General features: G+C 44.7%; 1 protein-coding gene across 1 annotated transcript in view; it reads left to right on the top strand.

Annotated features, from left to right (window-relative positions):
* The window catches only part of SEL1L3 (SEL1L family member 3), a 45,916-nt gene that overhangs the window by 7,057 nt on the left and 19,890 nt on the right, over positions 1-18,969 (top strand). The window contains exons 4-12 of the mRNA XM_081924398.1: positions 2,277-2,398; positions 5,301-5,416; positions 6,260-6,315; positions 6,939-7,071; positions 10,196-10,319; positions 12,041-12,187; positions 12,841-13,052; positions 15,654-15,833; positions 17,957-18,076. Of these exons, the coding sequence (XP_081780524.1) occupies positions 2,277-2,398; positions 5,301-5,416; positions 6,260-6,315; positions 6,939-7,071; positions 10,196-10,319; positions 12,041-12,187; positions 12,841-13,052; positions 15,654-15,833; positions 17,957-18,076 (1,210 nt within the window). The remainder of the gene's footprint in view (positions 1-2,276; positions 2,399-5,300; positions 5,417-6,259; positions 6,316-6,938; positions 7,072-10,195; positions 10,320-12,040; positions 12,188-12,840; positions 13,053-15,653; positions 15,834-17,956; positions 18,077-18,969) is intronic.

Consider the following 18,969-nt stretch of genomic DNA (forward strand, 5'->3'; position numbering starts at 1 on the left):
TACAACTCCCATGATCCCTAGCTAGCAGGACCAGTGGTCAGGGATGATGGGAATTGTAGTCTCCAAACATCTGGAGGGCCGAGGTTGAAGGAGCCTGTGTTAAACCTTTCCTACTGCATCTTTTGTAATAATCCAAAATTTTTATATCTCCATTACATCCATAGTTCTCATTGCACTATGAGGGTTATTCCAATCCCACTAACAAATTTAACTGTTTGCAATGGTTTTTAAGATAAGTTATGAATTTCCCCCATTCCTTATTAAAGTTCTGGTCTTCCTGATATCTGATTCTTCCAGTCATTTTTGCCATAGCCCATAAACTTGATTTGCCATTCTTCTCTCATAGGGACTTTGTCTTCTTTCCATCTCTGGGCTAATAACATCCGCGCAGCCATGGTCACAATACATAAAGAATCTTTTCTGTTCCCTTCAGATTTCAGCACTTAAAATTCCTAAAAGAAAAGCTTCTGGCTTTTTTGTAAAGGTTAATTTAAACATTTTCTTCAATTCATTATATATTGTTTCCCAGAAAGTTTTTGTTACCTTACATGTTCGCCACATATGATAAAAGGTGCCTTCTTTTTCCTTACATTTCCAACAGATATACATTTTTTGCTAACTTACTGGGAGTTAAGTACCAACGGTACATCATTTTCATATAATCTTCTTTCAACGTGCAACGTGCTGTACATTTCAAACCCTCTTTCCATAACTTCTCCCATGATGAAAGCTGTATATTGTACCCAAAATCTTTCACCTGCATGTGAAAGTGTGAGGCTAAATATTGGCCCGAAAATGTAATTCATAAGAATAAATGGCCTTGCTGGACGACCAGACCAAAGATTCATCCAGCCCAGCATTCTGTTTCCAAGATATCTCTTGCCAGATATCTCTGGCAAACTCACAAAAAGGATGCAAAGATAGCCAGTGATAGCCAATCGTCAGTGTTAAATGCACCCCTGGCAGTTGCTATTGATGCAGGTATGGAATTTTGAGGGTAGTCCAACACATTCAGCAAACGCTTAAAAAAACACAACCAACTACCATAGCTATCAAATTCTGTATTCTGAAAGGTACCGGATATTTACACTACTGTAGCTTTTTGTGTACGTTCTTTTCTTCCTGCAATCTCTACAAGCTGCACCTTTATTTGCCCTGCAACACATTTGCAGGACTTGCTCAATCTCATGGACCGATGACGATGCCGGACTCTGAAAAGGAATTGCCCCTCAGGAAGGCATCACTGAGCGGCAAAGGATGTTGAAACACACTTCTTCCTCATTGGACCACAGTGATAAATCTGCCCAGTTTGAGATTTCCTCCATCCCCAATCACCTCCTGACAAAAGGAGAGAGAAACAGTCAGTTTGGCGTTAAGGAGCAGGAATAAAAAAAAAATTAAGTCCTTAAAAATTCACCGGGAAAATTTTGACCCACCCAGACATAATTGAGCAAATGTTCCGTAAGAATCTAATCTTCATGAGTCAAGATTTTGTGTTTTGGCATAAACCATAGCCTCTTTGTTAATCTGTTTTTGTTTTGTTTTTACTTTAATGCTGTTACAAATTGAAAATGAACAAAGCCAAAGTGTGTCTATGTATATATACATGTGAGTATGTATACATGAATAAGTGGGAAATAGTTGCAGTTGAAATCTGCTTTAAAATACCGTATTGGCCCAGATATAAGCCACACTCTTTTTTTCCAAATTCCGACTGTGAAAAGTTAAAGCGCGGCTTAAATTCGCGACCTTACAAAAATTAACTTTGATGGTATTGCTGCTGAAACAGACATACGGTAAAACGGAACAGGTGTGAGTGGAAGGACAGATCCTGAAGCTGAGGCTCCAATACTTTGGCCACCTCATGAGAAGAGAAGACTCCCTGGAAAAGACCCTGATGTTGGGAAAGATGGAGGGCACAAGGAGAAGGGGACGACAGAGGACAAGATGGTTGGACAGTGTTCTCGAAGCTCATGAGAGTTTGGTCAAACTCTCATGAGAGTTTGACCAAACTGCAGGAGGCAGTGGAAGACAGGAGTGCCTGGCGTGCTCTGGTCCATGGGGGCACGAAGAGTCGGACACGACTAAACAACTAAAAAACAACATACATATACTACTTTAATAGGGGTTGTCTAAAGTGGCTCCTCTTCCGCCCCCCCTTACTTGCCAGCATAAAATTGTGCTATTTCCACACCGAAGACCAATGACCTGAATAATGTTAAAGTTGTCTTTGTTGCCAATATTCTGTTTCTCATCAGATTTTTTTGTTTGTACAGCTTTACTTTTTCAGTCTGGCTTTATTTACTCCGTTACTGCAAAAAACCACTGTGTGGAATACTGTATTTCATTGATTCTGAGGAAATGTACAGTACTCCTGCTGTGTTTCTAACGAATGAAGGTAAGTTGGGGGGGGCCTCCAGACAGAAATAATAATAATAATAACAACAACAACAACAACAACAACAACAACAACAATATGTCACTTTCTCTTCTTCAAGGCAACCCAAAGCAACAACCAAGTTTAATTTGTAATGCCTTCTCTCAAGTAAATTTAATTCACATTATTATTCAAAATCCTCCCTAGCCTTCAAAGAAGGGTGGTCAAATGGATGGAATAAGGGAGCAAACAGGGCCATAGGATTGTATGGGGACGGGGGGGAAGTATGTGCAAAAGAGGCATTTGATTCTATTCTACCCTTGTCCCTCCAAGTGCTCACACTAACACAGAGAGCGGAAAACTCAAGGCTCTTGCATTATATAGACTAGGGAGATTGAACTGGCAATGGCTGGGTGAATAGTCAAGTACAGTGGTAGCCCGGGTTACGTACGCTTCAGGTTACAGACTCCGCTAACCCAGAAATAGTACCTCAGGTTAAGAACTTTGCTTCAGGATAAGAACAGAAATCGTGCTCCAGCTGCGCGGCGGCAGCGAGAGGCCACATTAGCTAAAGTGGTGCTTCAGGTTAAGAACAGTTTCAGGTTAAGAACGGACCTCCGGAACAAATGGAGTACTTAAGTACCACTGTACTGCTTTAGTCAAAACACACAAAGGAGGTAGCCTGCAATGTCAAAGGAGAGCCCGCATTCTACTTTTGCTACAACTAGCCTGTAGACCCATGGTTCCCAACGTAGGGTACACGCCCCACAGGGGGGCTGTTTGACTTTTAAGGGGAGCAATTTGAGAATGAGTTATTAACAGTTAATGGCCTTTTAGGCTTCCTCCAGGCATGCGGGTGGCGCTGTGGGTTAAACCTAGGGCTTGCCGATCAGAAGGTTGGCGGTTCGAATCCCGCGGCGGGGTGAGCTCCCGTTGCTCGGTCCCTGTTCCTGCCCACCTAGCAGTTTGAAAGCACATCAAAGTGCAAGTAGATAAATAGGTACCGCTCTGGCGGGAAGGTAAACAGTGTTTCTGTGCACTGCTCTGGTTCGCCAGAAGCGGCTCAGTCGTGCTGGCCACATGACCCGGAAGCTGTACGCTGGCTCCCTCGGCCAGTAAAGCAAGATGAGTGCCACAACCCCAGAGTCGTGCGTGAATGGACCTAATGGTCAGGGGTCCCTTTACCTTTACCTAGGCTTCCTCCACATGAATTGGAGTTCACTTTTTGAATAATCGGAATTATATGTCACCGGGGGGGGGGGCATGCACCAGGATTGCTTAGGTGGAGCATGGCAAAAAAATAAAAAATGTTTGGAACCACTGCCCTAGACTTAAGTTAGGACTCTATTCTCTGGAAAGCCTAATTTTGTGAAGGATGGCAACAGATCTTTAATAGAATTTTTACCAGACTAAAATTATTTGCTGGTTGGGGAACCATGATGTTAAAGAGGTATAAAACTGATACAGGACTGCAGTATAGCTATGCCCTTTGAGAAACACTCAACTAGGCAACTTTTATCAGGTGCTTAATCAGTGTCTTTGGGACATTTTACCTGTGAGGTGCTCTCCACGCAGTCTTCACAAAAGTGTGTGTTGTTGTCAGTGGCCTTTGTGCGGCCACCCCAAGGCACACAAGGCTGAAAAATGTTTACTGATTAGTTGGGTGGAAATTGTGTACATTTAAAAACGCTGGTGATGTTAAGATAACCAACAGCGTACATACGTTTCAATGGTGTAATAATGGATTACTGAATGGTTTAGTTCATGTAAAATATGCAGGAAAGTATGGTATACAAAATGAACCACGGAAAGAGAAGAAGGGAAGTCATTGATGTAAGGTTGTCTAAATGAATCTCTTGAAATGTAAATTAGAAAAAATTAATAAAAGCTGTAGAAAGAAGAAGAAGCTCACTCTTGTAAGCAGCCTTTGTGCGGCCATCCCTAAGCACACAACTAAAAAATGGCAGCCAGTTGCGTGTGTACAACCGATACAAAAGTACCATGTCACTGAAATTATCTGTTGTATGAACCCCCGTTCTTTCCTGAGGCAGTTATGTAGGGACCACCTTGTGTGAACTGACCCTAGGCAGTTTTGGACCCAATGAATATTCTGGAAACACTTGGTGATTTTGACATTGCCGAAGCAAAGCAGGTGTAAACTTGATCGATCAAGGACCAACACCTGACCAATTTGTCAGCAAATGGCAGAAAACCATGGCTAAAAAAGCCACCTCTATTGGTCTGTCACCCCCCCAACTGTATTACCTGGGTTATGAAGGCACCCTAAAGACATTAAAGCAAAGATTATGGGATAATGCACACAGTGACTTGCGTTCTCGATCACACGTAGTCTGTAGTCCGCTGGCAGTAGGAGTACAATATGGGTATGTCTTTAAGTTAACATCTTACATTAAAAACCTGACAGTACCAAAATATCGAAGGCTTTTCACCAAAGCCAAACTAAACGTCTTTCCTTCTGCAATGTTGGATGGCAGGTTGAGAGGAGTTTCCTACCAGGACAGACTTTGCTCGTGTGCTCAAGACATCGATTCCATAAAACATATTTTGTTGCATTGTGCAAAATATGAGCAGGCCAGGGCTGAACTGATACTACCCTTGCTGGTACCTTTCCCGGGAAAATCGGAGGCTCACTATGTCAGGTTCCTATTGGAAGACTGGACAAATGCTAGAACATTAGCAGTGGCAAAGTTTTTATCTGTGGTTGCAAGAACCAATGATCCCTATATTCTGAACAAAATGCTTGTTTAACCTGGAGGTAGGCTGTATGAATTGTGTATTGCTTTGTAATGATTTGTTGGGTCTCTGGACCCTAATAAAGATTGATGATGATGATCGATCAAGTCAATATATTTGCGGCCTTCGCATAACTGACAAGGTTCTTGCCCTGGGATTTGTTTTTCAGGTGACGTTCATATCCAGATGCATCTTCTCAAAGGGAGAGATGTGGCAGTGAAGACGACCTTCAGCCTTCCTCTGAAGCAGTGGCTTCGACTTGATCTCTCCGTTAGCGGCGGGCAGGTATCTATGTTGCCTCGGCTGCTCTCTCGTAGCTGAGCACGAGGAGAATGTGTTTAGGGGTTGCAAGCAGCTGAGAATGGAGATGCTCAAGTAGCCTTGTCAGAATTGTAAGGACAATCAACATATTTGCATGTTCAGACCCAAAGACCTCCCCCCTAAATAAATTCACACATGGCTCAAATTTTAGTTTTGGTTTTTGGCAGAATTTAGGCCGCAACTTTATTGATTACAGAGAGTGGTTGCATAGGCTCTGGTTCGACTAGCTCCCTGCACCGTTGCAGGTAGCGCTGACCCAGGGAACCAGCATAGGTCAGCCTAGGGTGAACACCTGGGAAGACGAAAAGCTGGGAACAGACTATGTTCACCACCCAGATGCCCTCCTGGACTCAGGCACGGGCACAACCCTCTCTCAGGGCTTGACCAAACTATCGAGTCCCTGGATTCCTTTAATGGAATACCCTTCACATAGGGATGGCGAGACTGTTCTCCCATCCCTATCCCGTGAACCAGAGCCTATCCGCAACCTTACAAGTTGTGACAATTTGCTACGTGGCAGGCAAAATCCAAATGGCAACAGCCAATCAGCCAAGTGGGGGAAATTCCTGCTGTGACTGAAGACTGACTTGGCTCTTACCCCGATCTTATATTAGGTCTGCCTTCGGCTTTATGCTTTTTTTCCAGCCCTTAGGTTCATCCATATATAAAGACAGTGAATTCTTGTGGTTCAGCAGACCATCCTGGCAAGACTTTGTTGCATTTTGCAAACCGTGATGAAATAAACCTATTTTCCATTGGTTCACATGTATGTTTTCAAAACTAAAATTTAATTTATTTTTGTTTTAGATAGAAATTACCAGTGTTGGAAAGAATCTGAAAATTCATCAGCATCAAACTTTTATGTAAGACTAACTAGCCCTCCATTCTAACAAGTAGTGTGTATTCTTTTCTTTCTTTCTTTTTTAAAAAAGATTAAAATTTTACAATCACATATCCAACATACAACAAAAAGACAAAATCTCCTCCTCCCCTTTGTGGGTCTTATTGTTAATCATTTCTTCCTGCCCTGTGGAACGCCTTCCCATCAGATGTCAAGGAAATGAACAACTATCTGACTTTTAGAAGACATCTGAAGGCAGCCCTGTTTAGGGAAGTTTTTAATGTTTGAAGTTTTATTCCGTTTTTAATGCTCTGTTGAAAGCTGCCCAGAGTGGCTGGGGAAACCCAGCCAGGTGGGCGGGGTATAAATAAATTATTATTATTATTATTATTATTATTATTATTATTATTAAGGCACCTTTCCAGATTTAATTTTAAAAAGCGCTTCTGTTGACCAATATCAAACTGGATTTCTCATCACAATGCAGGGGTCTTTAGAGAGAACACTCTGCTTGTGTCCCTGTAAGCCTCCAAACCACCTTGTTTAAAATATATTCCAGACTATTCCACAACAGAGTCCTCTGCCTGCCCAGGAAATCAGAGGTTTTATTTGCTTCAGAATGTTTCAGAACATTGACTTTTCTAGTTTTAGGGAGGATTTCTATTTCGATGACACTTCCGGTTATTTGGCTCTTGGAGGCAGCGGCTATTCATCAAGTATTGAAGGATACTTTGGTCCAGTGAAATACTATCGTCTTAATGGCCTAGAGACCAGAAAGGTGAGTGAACAGAAGGTAACAAGTATGTCAATATAGATCTAGAGTTACCTGTGCCTGCCTTTGACATTCATTCCCAATGCAGTACTGTAACTTGGGTGGGCTATCGGTTATGAACTCATATTCGCTGTTCCTTCCTCCTTCAGTCGTTTTTGGCCAGAATGCAGGACTATTAAAGGCAAAGGCTACTGCTGCAAAGGACTGTGCCATTTTCCTTGTCCTGTTAGAAATCTGTAGGTTTAAAACTTGACTTGACACTGAGCAATTGAAGGAAATTTTGCTAAAGCTTCGCCACTCCAACAAGCACAGAACAGGAAACACCTGACTTATCTAAATCCAATTAAATCCAATGCCACCTAGTGCCTAAACCATTTGGCAACCAAAAGTACAACAACAACAACAACAATTTAGTATTTATACTCTGCCCATCTGGCTGGGTTTTCTCAGCCACTCTAGGCAGCTTCCAACAAAATATTAAAATAAAATAGTCCGTCAACCATTAAAAGCTTCCCTAAGCAGGGCTGGCTTCAGATGTCTTCTAAAAGTCTGGTTGTTGTTTTTCTCTTTGACACCTGGGAGGGTGTTCATACAGGGCAGGTGCCACTACCGAGAAGGCCCTCTGCCTGGTTCCCTGTAGCTTTGCTTCTCGCAGTGAGGGAACCGCCAGAAGGCCCTCAGTGCTGGACCTCAGTGTCCGGGCAGAACGATGGGGGTGGAGATGCTCCTTCAGGTATACTGGACTGAGGCCGTTTAGGGCTTTAAAGGTCAACACCAACACTTTGAATTGTGCCCGGAAATGTACTGGAAGCCAATGTAGGTCTTTCAAGACCGATGTTATGTGGTCTCGGCTGCCGCTCCCAGTCACCAGTCTAGCTGCTGCATTCTGGATTAGTTATAGTTTCCGGGTCACCTTCAAAGGTAGCCCCACATAGAGCTCATTGCAGTAGTCCAAGTAAGAGAGAACCAGAGCATGCATCACTCTGGCAAGACAGTCGTGGGCAGGTAGGGTCTCAGCCTGTGTACCAGGTGCTGGTAGACAGCTGCCCTGGACACAGAATTGACCTGCGCCTCCATGGACAGCTGCAAGTCTATAATGACTCCCAGGCTGCACACCTGTTCCTTCAGAGTCACAGTTACCCCATTCAGGACCAGTGAATCCCTCACACCTGCCCGCCCCCTGTCCCCCAAAAACAGTACTTCTGTCTTGTCAGGATTCAACCTCAATCTTTTAGCCGCCATCCATCCTCCAACCACCTCCAGACACTCACACAGGACCTTCACCACCTTCACCGGTTCTGATTTGAAAGAGAGGTAGAGCTGGGTACCATCCGCATATTGATGGACACCCAGCCCAAACCCCCTAATGATCTCTCCTAATAGCTGCATGTAGATGTTGAAAAGCATGGGGGAGAGGACAGAACCCTGCGGCACCCCACAAGTGAGACCCCAGGGGTCTGAACACTCATCCCCCCGACATGTTTTATATAAATAAACTAGTTATATTTTTTTCCTTATTTATGATATCAAAGTTGTGATACTGTTGTGATGGAACCATGTAAGCTTTTTTAAAATAAAAAAAGTTGATGAACTTTATATTATTCTTAAATATACTAATAATTTATTAAAATAAGAAAAATATATAACTAAATGACAGAATCCACACAGACAGTCTGATGACGTTTAGCCACTTGGATGGAATAGTTTATTCCTCTATGTGAGAACTTGACCAGGCAGATTTTTTAGAAGCTTGCATGAATATGTAGCAATAACATCCCATTAGCATTTATATCAAAAATGTATATCAAGTATACTTTATACCCCTTTCAGGTGGATAGGGAGAATCTCGTCATCTATAATAAAGTGTTCAAAATAGGCAGTTTGTCTGTATTACACCGATCTGCAAACGTCCGTGGTCACTTGCCTGTGTTCTGCAGTAGGAATGAAAAATGGTGTTCCTGCATTTTAGCAGTTTCTTAAAATATACCGTATTTTTCGCCCTATAAGACGCACTTTTTCCCCTCCAAAAATGAAGGGGAAATGTGTGTGCGTCCTATGGGGCGAATGCAGGCTTTCCCTGAAGCCTGGAGAGCGAGGGGGGTCGGTGCGCACCGACCCCTCTCGCTCTCCAGGCTTCAGGAAGCTATCCACTAGCCGTGGGAGACCCAGCTCTCCCAAGGCTAGCGGAGACCTTGCCGGCACCCAGAAGCTTGGGGTGCGCTGAGCTCCGCACGCCCCAAGCTTCGGGATTAGCGCAGCGCTCCGCTAGCCTTGGGAGAGGCGGCTAGCGGAGACCTTGCCGGCACCCAGAAGCGCTGGTGTTGGCAAGCCTTGCGCACCCGGGGGATCTCCCCCTGGGAGCGCAAGGCTTGCGGGCGGCAGCCAGCAGCGCGGAGCACGGGGTGCCCTTCGGAGGCCGCCCCTTACTCCGCGCTGCTGTCGGCAAGCCTTGCGCACCCGGGGGATCTCCCCCCGGGAGCGCAAGGCTTGCGGGCGGCAGCCAGCAGCGTGGAGCACGGGGCGCCCTTCGGAGGCCGCCCCATGCTCCACGCTGGTGTTGGCAAGCCTTGTGCACCCAGGGGATCTCCCCCGGGCGCGCATGGCTTGCGGGCGGCAGCCGGCAGCGTGGAGCACGGGGTGCCCTTCAGAGGCCGCCCCGTGCTCCGCGCTGCTGTCGGCAAGCCTTGCGCACCCGGGGGATCTCCCCCTGGGCGCGCATGGCTTGCGGACGGCAGCCGGCAGTGCGGAGCACGGGGCGCCCTTCGGAGGCCGCCCCGTGCTACGCACTGCTGTCGGCAAGCCTTGTGCACCCAGGGGATCTCCCCCGGGTGCGCATGGCTTGTGGGCGGCAGCCGGCAGCGCGGAGCACGGGGTGCCCTTCGGAGGACGCCCCGTGCTCCGCGCTGGTGTCGGCAAGCTCGGGGGACAGCGGGGAGGCACAGCACCGCCATCCCACTGTTCCCCGACCTGGTTTTTTTGGGGAAAATAAAGGAAAAAATTTTTTCCTTTATTTCCCCCCCCAAAAAGTAGGTGCGTCCTATGGGACGGAGCGTCCTATGGGACGAAAAATACGGTACACAACTGTCTTATAGGAAACGCATATGATTACTATTCTTCCCCTCACCCACAGATTTCTAACCCTTTCTACAAAGAAGACATTTTGGAAAGAATTGACCTTTACTATCAAAAATGTTTCGCTGTCCAGAGCACATCACCCAGGCATGGATTTGTGCAGAAACACAAAGAGCAAAAATGCAAGTAGCAAGGACTGAACTTGGCATCATGTAGGGTTACAGGATCTCCTATCATTTCTTTGTTTGTTTCTTTAATTTAAAAGAAGCTGTGAGGATAGGCAATTGAGGCTGAATATGTGGAACTAAGGGGATGCAGGTGGCACTTGTGGTTTAAACCACAGAGCCTAGGACTTGCCGATTAGAAGGTCGACGGTTCGAATCTCCGCGACGGGGTGAGCTCCCGTTGCTCAGTCCCTGCTTCTGCCAATCTAGCAGTTTGAAAGCACGTCAAAGTGCAAGTAGATAAATAGGCACCGCTCTGGTGGGAAGGTAAATGGCGTTTCCGTGCGCTGCTCTGGTTCACCAGAAGCGGCTTAGTCCTGCTGGCCACATGACCCAGAAGTTGTACGCTGGCTTCCTCGGCCAGTAGAGCGAGTTGAGCACCGCAACCCCAGAGTCAGTCACGACTGGACCTAATGGTCAGGGGTTCCTTTACCTTTACCTTTACCTTTATGTGGAACTAAAGGTATTCCTTCTCTGTTCCATGTTGATTGAAATAGATATTTGTTTACTCATTAAGCATCTCTGTGCCTCAAATCTATATCTATTCTGTGCAACTTTTGCTGCCATTGTTTCTGAATCTTGAGAATCGAATTTTGCTAATGGTACTGAGAGCTCACTGTTAGAGGTATTTGGATTCCCACACAGAATTTAGGAATAATCTGTAAACCAGGTTAGTGCTGCAATCCTAAATACATTGAGTAGGGAGTAAATTCTATTTAATTCAGTAGGGCTTAACACTGGGAGATGTTTATGTCATGGAATTCTACTCAATATTGATCCAGAGCAGATTCCAATGTATAGTTAGTAGAGTAAAAACTTAAATGTTACAGGATCCCCCCAAAATAGACCAGAGGCAATTGTATTTCATCCAGCAGAGCTTTACTGCTACTGAAGGCAAATGAGCATCATGGTCACAAATCCAATACATTCAGGATTGGCACTGTCCATAAGAAATCCAGTTGCAGCAGACTTGACTTAAACTTACAGTAACTCATAATAAGTCTAAACCTTAACACTAAGTATAGTATGTACACAACACCACACCAGAAGGAAAAGAGATAGAAAGAGAAAAGTGAAACCCAGGCTCCTTCTGGCCTCTTATTATAGTCATCATGCCCTTGACAGAAAGAGATAAGTCAGTTTAATCCAGCTGTACTCAGCTTCTCTGAAGGTATAACCCAAACACAATGAACTTTTGCTTGTTTCTTTCACACAGAAAAACTTCCAGAACCCTTTTTAACTAATTAGAATAGGAAAGATCTCTACACATCAGATCAATCCTTTCTGCACTAAGAAATGCAACCTGACAGTTTAGGATCATGTTGCATGTCTTTGGTGTAGTTGTGTCAACAGTCTTAGGTTCAGGCACTTTAAAATCGACAATCTAAAACCAAAATCAAGTGATTTTGTGACGCCATTAAGTAATTCAGAAGTGGGAAGGTGGACACCTGTATGTGAGAAGTTTCACAGATACAGCTAGGATAATAATAATAATAATAATAATAATAATAATAATAATAATAATAATAATAATTTATTTATACCCCGTCCATCTGGCTGGGCTTCCCCAGCTACTCTGGGCGGCTTCCAAAAAAATATTAAAATACTGTAATACATCAAACATTAAAAGCTTCCCCAAACAGGGCTGCCTTCAGATGACTCGCTTTCATTTTCTCCAGGCCTTTATGAAAACTACTATCTGGAAATGATCAATAAATATGGAAGACACCCCAAGGATGCAGCCTTCAGCTGGAGACAAGAACTATTGGACAAATACTACAGCATGTTTAAACGGTTGCAAGAGACAAGTCTACAGTTATCAGGAGGTAATTGGAGATTTTACTTCTTTCCTTTCCTTTAACTAGCACTTAACTTTTGCAAGAAACATGCGGCTTTTCAGCTTTTTCCTCTTTCGTTTTCGCCGTGATCTTAGAGACTGCTGGTTCTCCCTGGACCACATTGTAACAAACAATTGTGTGAGGAATAAGGTTCTGGTCTTACGCTCTCCATTGTGGCATCCAGCCCCCATTAGTGGCACAGTGAGAAAATCACATCAGATGCCAGACCCAAAGAGATATCTTTGGCTCCTTCCACACTTTGTGGGGAGTTCTGATACATTCAGGCAGATACTAGCATGTGCCTTTTGAATTATGGTGCTGGAGGAGACTCTTGAGAGTCCCATGGACTGCAAGAAGATCCAACGTATCCATTCTGAAGGAACTCAGCCCTGAGTGCTCACTGGAAGGACCGATCCTGAAGCTGAGGCTCCAATACTTTGGCCACCTCATGAGAAGAGAAGACTCCCTGGAAAAGACCCTGAAGCTGGGAAGGATGGAGGGCAACCCCCTTATAGTAACTTTGGATTAGGCACTGAATCTACTTAATAGTAAGTGTGTGGGGAAATTAAAGCTACCTAATTGGAACCTGCTTGTTTTCACAGCCAATAGTTTAATTGAACATTTATATCTTATGATTTTAGCCTCTGAAGGCCAAAAGGACGCCATTTTAGAAATTGGACGCAGCTTATTTGAGACGGCGGCTCAAAATCTTTCCAGAGCTGATGGCCTACGTTATATAAACTCTTCTGTCTTGTCTCTGATGGATTCCAGCTGCTGTGGCGATCACAGAGCATCCTATGCTCTTAGCGTTATCTTTGAAATAGGACTGGGCAGGCCTGCAGACCCAGCTCAGGTAAGAATTTGGATGGCTCACATTTGCCTAAGAACAGCTTGAGAATTAGCAATAGTTGCTATCTCGCCTCCCAAATCCCACTTTTAGGTTGGAGACGGTTTTTTCAGAGTCAAAGGTGGTGTTTCCACACTTCCACCTTTCACCTCTGATTGAAACACTTGGCATCTTTTTCTATTTGTGATGTTCTCCGCAAGGCCACAACCCCTCAGTGTGTTCTGGGTCCCCTTTTCCTCCAGAGAGTAGGACTAAGAGTCAGTGGCGCAGCGTGGGTTGTCAGCACCCGGGGCATGGCTAGTAATTTGCACCCCCTAATCCGTGGATTTGCGCCCCCTAACCCGTGGATTTGCGCCCCCTAACCCTAACCCCCAGATGTTGCGCCCGGTGCGGCCGGCCCCCCCTACACCCCCACGCAACGCCACTGCTAAGAGTCACTTTGGTCTCTGTTCTTCGACTCAAAATCAGCATAGGGCAGGACTGAGGACAGCCTATCCCTCTCAGCTCCCTCTTACAAACACACTGACTGTTCTCACAATCTTGTTCTGATACTCCTTTCTCTGTGTGTGTGTGTGTGTGTGTGTGTGTGTATGTGTGTGTCAAAAGAAGACAGAGAGACAAAGGAACGTTTATTTATACATTGGGAAGCAAAGGTTCTGCTATATCCCTTTCAGCTCTCTTGAAAAACCATTGCTTCATTTGCCCCTTACTGGCCTTATTACTTTACATAACTGTAAGCAGAGCTGGCACAAGGCAATGTGCCACCTGAGACCACATCTCCGCATGCTCCCTGCTGCCACTGCCACCTCACGTCCTCCTCCTTTCCTGCTTCAACAGCATGGTAAGGTAAAAGGTGAAGGACCCCTGGACAGTTGAGTCCAGTCAAAGGCGACTATGGGCTTGCAGCGCTCATCTCACTGTCAGGCTGAGGGAGCCGGTGTTTGTCCACAGACAGCTTTCTGGGTCATGTGGCCAGCATGACTAAACCGCTTCTGGAACAACAGAACACTGTGATAGAAACCAGAGCACATGGAAACACTGTTTACCTTCCCACCACAGTGGTACCTATTTATCTACTTGCACCGGCGTGCTTTCGAACTGCTAAGTTGGCAGGAGCTGGGACAGAGCTCACCCCGTCGCATGGATTTGAACCGCTGACCCTCTGATCGGCAAGCCTAAGAGGCTCAGTGGTTTAGACCACAGCGCCACCTGTGTGACAGCATGGCCACTCTGTGTCTCATTCTGAGGAGACACCTAGCCTTCCTCAGAACAAAGCATCGCAGGTGAGATCATCCAGAGAGGGCCTGTGCCACTGCCGCCTGCGCAAACGGCAGTGTGTTGCTTTTAGAAGTTCAGCTGGAAAGTTTTACGCTAACTTGAAACGAGAATGTGCTGCTCTCGCAGCACAGGAAGGCAGGGTGATCTTGCCCAGAAGGACCCCTTCCTTAGGATAAGGCATGGTGTGCCGGCGTCGCTGCTACTTCGTTGGTGGGCAGCGGGTGGGTGGCAAAGAGGGAGGCGCAGTGGCAGTTGTGGGAGTCATCAGCCACAAGGGTGGCAGCCAGCCCTCTCGCTAATGCAACGTTTCTCAAACTTGGGTCGCCCAGCTGTTGTTGGACTACAATTCCCCTTTTCCCTAGCTAGTAGGACCAGCGGTCAGGGATGATGGGAGTTGTAGTCCAACGTTTTGAGAAATACAGATAATGGAAGCGGGCGTTCACAACTCACCTATTCTTCCTCATCTTCATCTGAGGCACAAAAGAAGAAGAAGAGTTTGGATTTGATATCCCGCCTTTCACTCCCTTTAAGGAGTCTCAAAGCGGCTAACATTCTCCTTTCCCTTCCTCCCCCACAGCAAACACTCTGTGAGGTGAGTGGGGCTGAGAGACTTCACAGAAGTGTGACTGGCCCAAGGTCACCCAGCAGCTGCGTGTGGAGGAGTGGAGACGCGAACCGTTCTTAACCACTACACCACACTGGCTCTCAGACAAAGTCATGGCAGGGCCAGAATCATAGCTGTCAACCTTTCCTTTTTTTGCGGGAAATTCCCTTATTCCAGCGCTGTTTCCCGCTGCTATCCGGATTGTTAGATATCCCATAGCCTGTCCCCGGGACAGGTGAGGCTGCTGATCCCTTATTTTCGAGCCTGCTGATCCCTTATTTTCAAATCTGAAAGTTGACAGCTATGGCCAGGATTGCAAAAAACCCCTCAGAGCTTACAGTTGTCGTTCTACGCTTGCTATTATTTATAGTCATACCTCATGTTACATCCGCTTCATGTTACGTTCTTTCAGGTTACGTCCCGCGGCAACCCGGAAGTACCGGAAAGGGTTACTTCTGGGTTTCGCTGCTCGTGCATGCGCAGAAGCGCAAAATGACATCATGCACAGAAGCGGTGAATCGCAACCCGCACGTGCGCAGATGCGCCGCTGCGGGTTGCGTTCTTTTCATGTTGCGAACGGGCCTCTGGAACGGATCCCTTTCGCATCCGGAGGTACCACTGTACTGAACTTAATCTATGGTTCGCAATGTAGATATTCTCATTTCTCTGGGGTTTTTCTCTTGGCCACGATTAAAGTTACGCTCCTATCTTTTAATTTTTACCAGGGGCTACTGTACAGTTTGGTTGCAGCTCAGGGCGGTGATAGGCTGGCCTTGATGAGCCTCGGATATAAGCATTACCAAGCCATTAATGGTTACCCACGAGATCTGGAATTGTCCTATGCTTATTATAGTGATGTCGCCTTAAAGACGCCACAAGATCAACATGCTTCCGAAGGAGACCAGGTAAAAAGAAACGTGCAGTTGAGATTCCATTTCTGAAAATGGAATGTTTCCAAAGACATTACTGGGAAATTTTCTGACAAATCACTGTAGTGAATGACTCTCCTGACCGAAACCTGAAGTGACAATGCCTTTTTAAAAAAAGTTTTTATTTATACTTTTCAAATTTATACATTTCATTAATTTTACAATCATTTGAACATTTCAAAGTTTGACTTCCTTCCCCCTCTTTCTGCAGTTCCTTAAATTTATTTCTTAATATCTTCTGCATATCCAAATTCATCTATTTTAAATATAAACTTTTATGAAACTGCAGATTATTACAGTAATCCTGCCAATGTTTTTATCTGTTTGCAATTTATCTGTAAATATTCAACAAGCCATTTCCATTCTTTTATAAAAAGTTCGTTTTCTTGATTTCTTATTCTTCCGCTAAGTTTTGCCATTTCTGCATATTCCATAAGATTTTGTATCCATTCTTCCTTTGCTGTGACTTCTGCTTTTTTCCATTTTGGGGCGAGTAGTATTCTTGCTGCTGTAGTAGCATACATAAATAAAATTCTATACAGTTTAGGTAGTTCTTTCCCTATAATTCCAGAAAGAAAGTGACGATGTTGATACTAAGTTCAGCTTGAACATACAGGGTTGCCTGAGCTCAATTCAAAACATCTCCCCACTGAGCCCAGTACTGTTATTAACTCTGACTGGTTACAATCAGTTTCGGGGAAAAGTTGTTGCTCAACTTTGTTGCCTGTGATCTTTTAATCAGTCTTGCAGAGAGGCAGACAAAAAAAACCCTCTCGTGAGGGGCAGCCATCTTACTAGCTCCAAACCCCACTTTGGTGGGAGACATCCCAGAATAACTTTGGTGCTTTCTGCATGTAACACATTGCTCTTTGGTGGATGCCATTTTGAATCAATATGGCAGATCAAAAAGTGACTTTTGTGTGACTTTCCCAAAAATTTTTTTGCATAGGTTCAGCTGCCTCTCAATATTTTGTCACCACACTTAGCATGAGGGTTCCTGAAGTGGAGAGGGATATTTTGTGGCCATTCAGACACTGGGTGCCATTTTGAATCAAGATGGCAGACCAAAATGTCACTTTGACAGTTTGTCTTGCCATTCCATTTTTGTTGCCACAATTTCTTTTTTCCAGTTTTTAGCAATTAGGATCCTTCCTGGAAAAAAGAAATTGTGCCAACAAAAAAGGAATGGCAAGACAAACTGTTAGAGTATATTGAACAGAGGCAATTAGAGATCATACTAGACAAGAATTTCAAAAAAACATCAGGGAAATGCAGAGAATATTTCACAAAACAGTGCCCTAAAATTCATACCTGGACTTGTTTCGATTAATGTCTGCAGGAGACTTTGTGGCTATTTAAGTTATAATTAGAAAAATCTTAATAATTATTCATAAAGGAAACAGCTTATAAGATGTAAATAAGGATGCCAGAAACAGGATAAAGGAATTTTTTTATTTGGTTGTTTGTATTGTTGTATATTATGCCTGTTGTTTGTTATGTTTGTGTCTGATGGGGGGGGTGGATTTCTGTGTTGGGGGTGGGGGTGGTGTTATGTTGTAAATAAAATTTCCAATAAAAAATTACCGTATTTTTCGCTCTATAACATGCACCCGACCATAACACGCACGTAGTTTTTAGAGGAGGGAAATCCGTAGGCATGCCACCCGTAGGCATTCCCTCCATAACACGCACAGACATTTCCCCTTACTTTTTAGGAGGAAAAAAGTGAGTGTTATGGTGCAAAAAATACGGTATTTAAAAAACCAAAATGTCACTTTGACATGACACTGCTTTTTTGACATAGCTTTGGCCACCTCTCAATATATCATTTCCCTACTTGACAAGAAGAATCCTGAGTGGGGATGAGGGGCGGTCTACATGAATACATGGGTGTTGGGGAACATTTTGAATCAAGATGGCAAAGCCAATCATAGTCCATTTTCTTTGGCCTTCCTTAGCACTGACTGACTCAAAGGCAAACTGTCAAGAGCTCCGAGTGCAAGAGCGCTTAGACAGCACCTAACATTTTCAGTGTTATGAATTCGATCTCCTCTTTCCCTCTCACCATTTGTTTGTTTAATGTTTTCTTTCTTTCCTAGGCGTTTGTAGAAACCATCAGGCTCCGGGACGAAGAGTTGTTGAAAGCTCAAACGAAAGAAAATGGCGACATCTTCATGTGGTTGAAGCATGAAGCAACAAGAGGAAACGCAGCTGCGCAGGTGGAGTGTTTGCTAGTAGACCTCAGCAATTGTCCTTTCTCTAGAAACTGAGCTGAAGGGCAACTTCTTCTAACTTGGTTAAAATCAAGCTTGAGGCATGCAAAGCCAGATGCTCAACCCACAACAGCTAGCAGGGACGCATGGTTTTACACTGTATTCCAAACCACACTGAAGGGGATTCAGATATACACAGTTCCCACCACTGCAAGATAATGTGATTAGCCTGTCGTAACAGCCCTCTCCTCATTTGACTGCTTAGCTGTATTTTTTAGATTACCGTATTTTTCGTTCCATAAGACACACCCGACCATAAGATGCACCTAGTTTTTAGAGGAGGAAAACAAGGGAAAAAAATATTCTGAACGAAACAGTGGATGTATGTTTTTTGTGGTTCATGCTGTGGCCACAGACATGTGTTTTGATGGCGAGTTTGGGGGTAGCCCAATGCAAAAATCCTGAGAATCCATGTGGATCTGTCCTTTGTAACCATGTTTTTGTGCCACTGCGGCCCCAGGCAACAATGGGTGTGTGATTTTTTTGGTGCAGGCTGTAGCCATGGACATGCTATGTGATCTGATGGTGAACTTGGGGTGACCCAATGCAAAAATCCTGAGGATCCATGTGCTTTAACGAAGCCAACCGGACAGGAGCCGCTTACAGCCGTGTAAACAGCTCCTCTCCCGCTTTGCTGCTTCAAAGCGAGCCACGGAGGAGGGAAGGAAGGGGAATCATGGATCCTCTGTTCACGACTGCAGCAGGATTTCCCCACCATCCATAGGCATTCGCTCCATAAGATGCACAGACGTTTCCCCTTACCTTTTAGGAGGAAAAAAGTGTGTCTTATGGAGCAAAAATACGGTATTTTATTTTATTGTATTTTATTTTATTTTATT

The sequence above is a fragment of the Podarcis melisellensis genome (assembly GCF_964234715.1).
Source record: "Podarcis melisellensis genome assembly, chromosome: 9".
NCBI lineage: Eukaryota > Metazoa > Chordata > Lepidosauria > Squamata > Lacertidae > Podarcis > Podarcis melisellensis.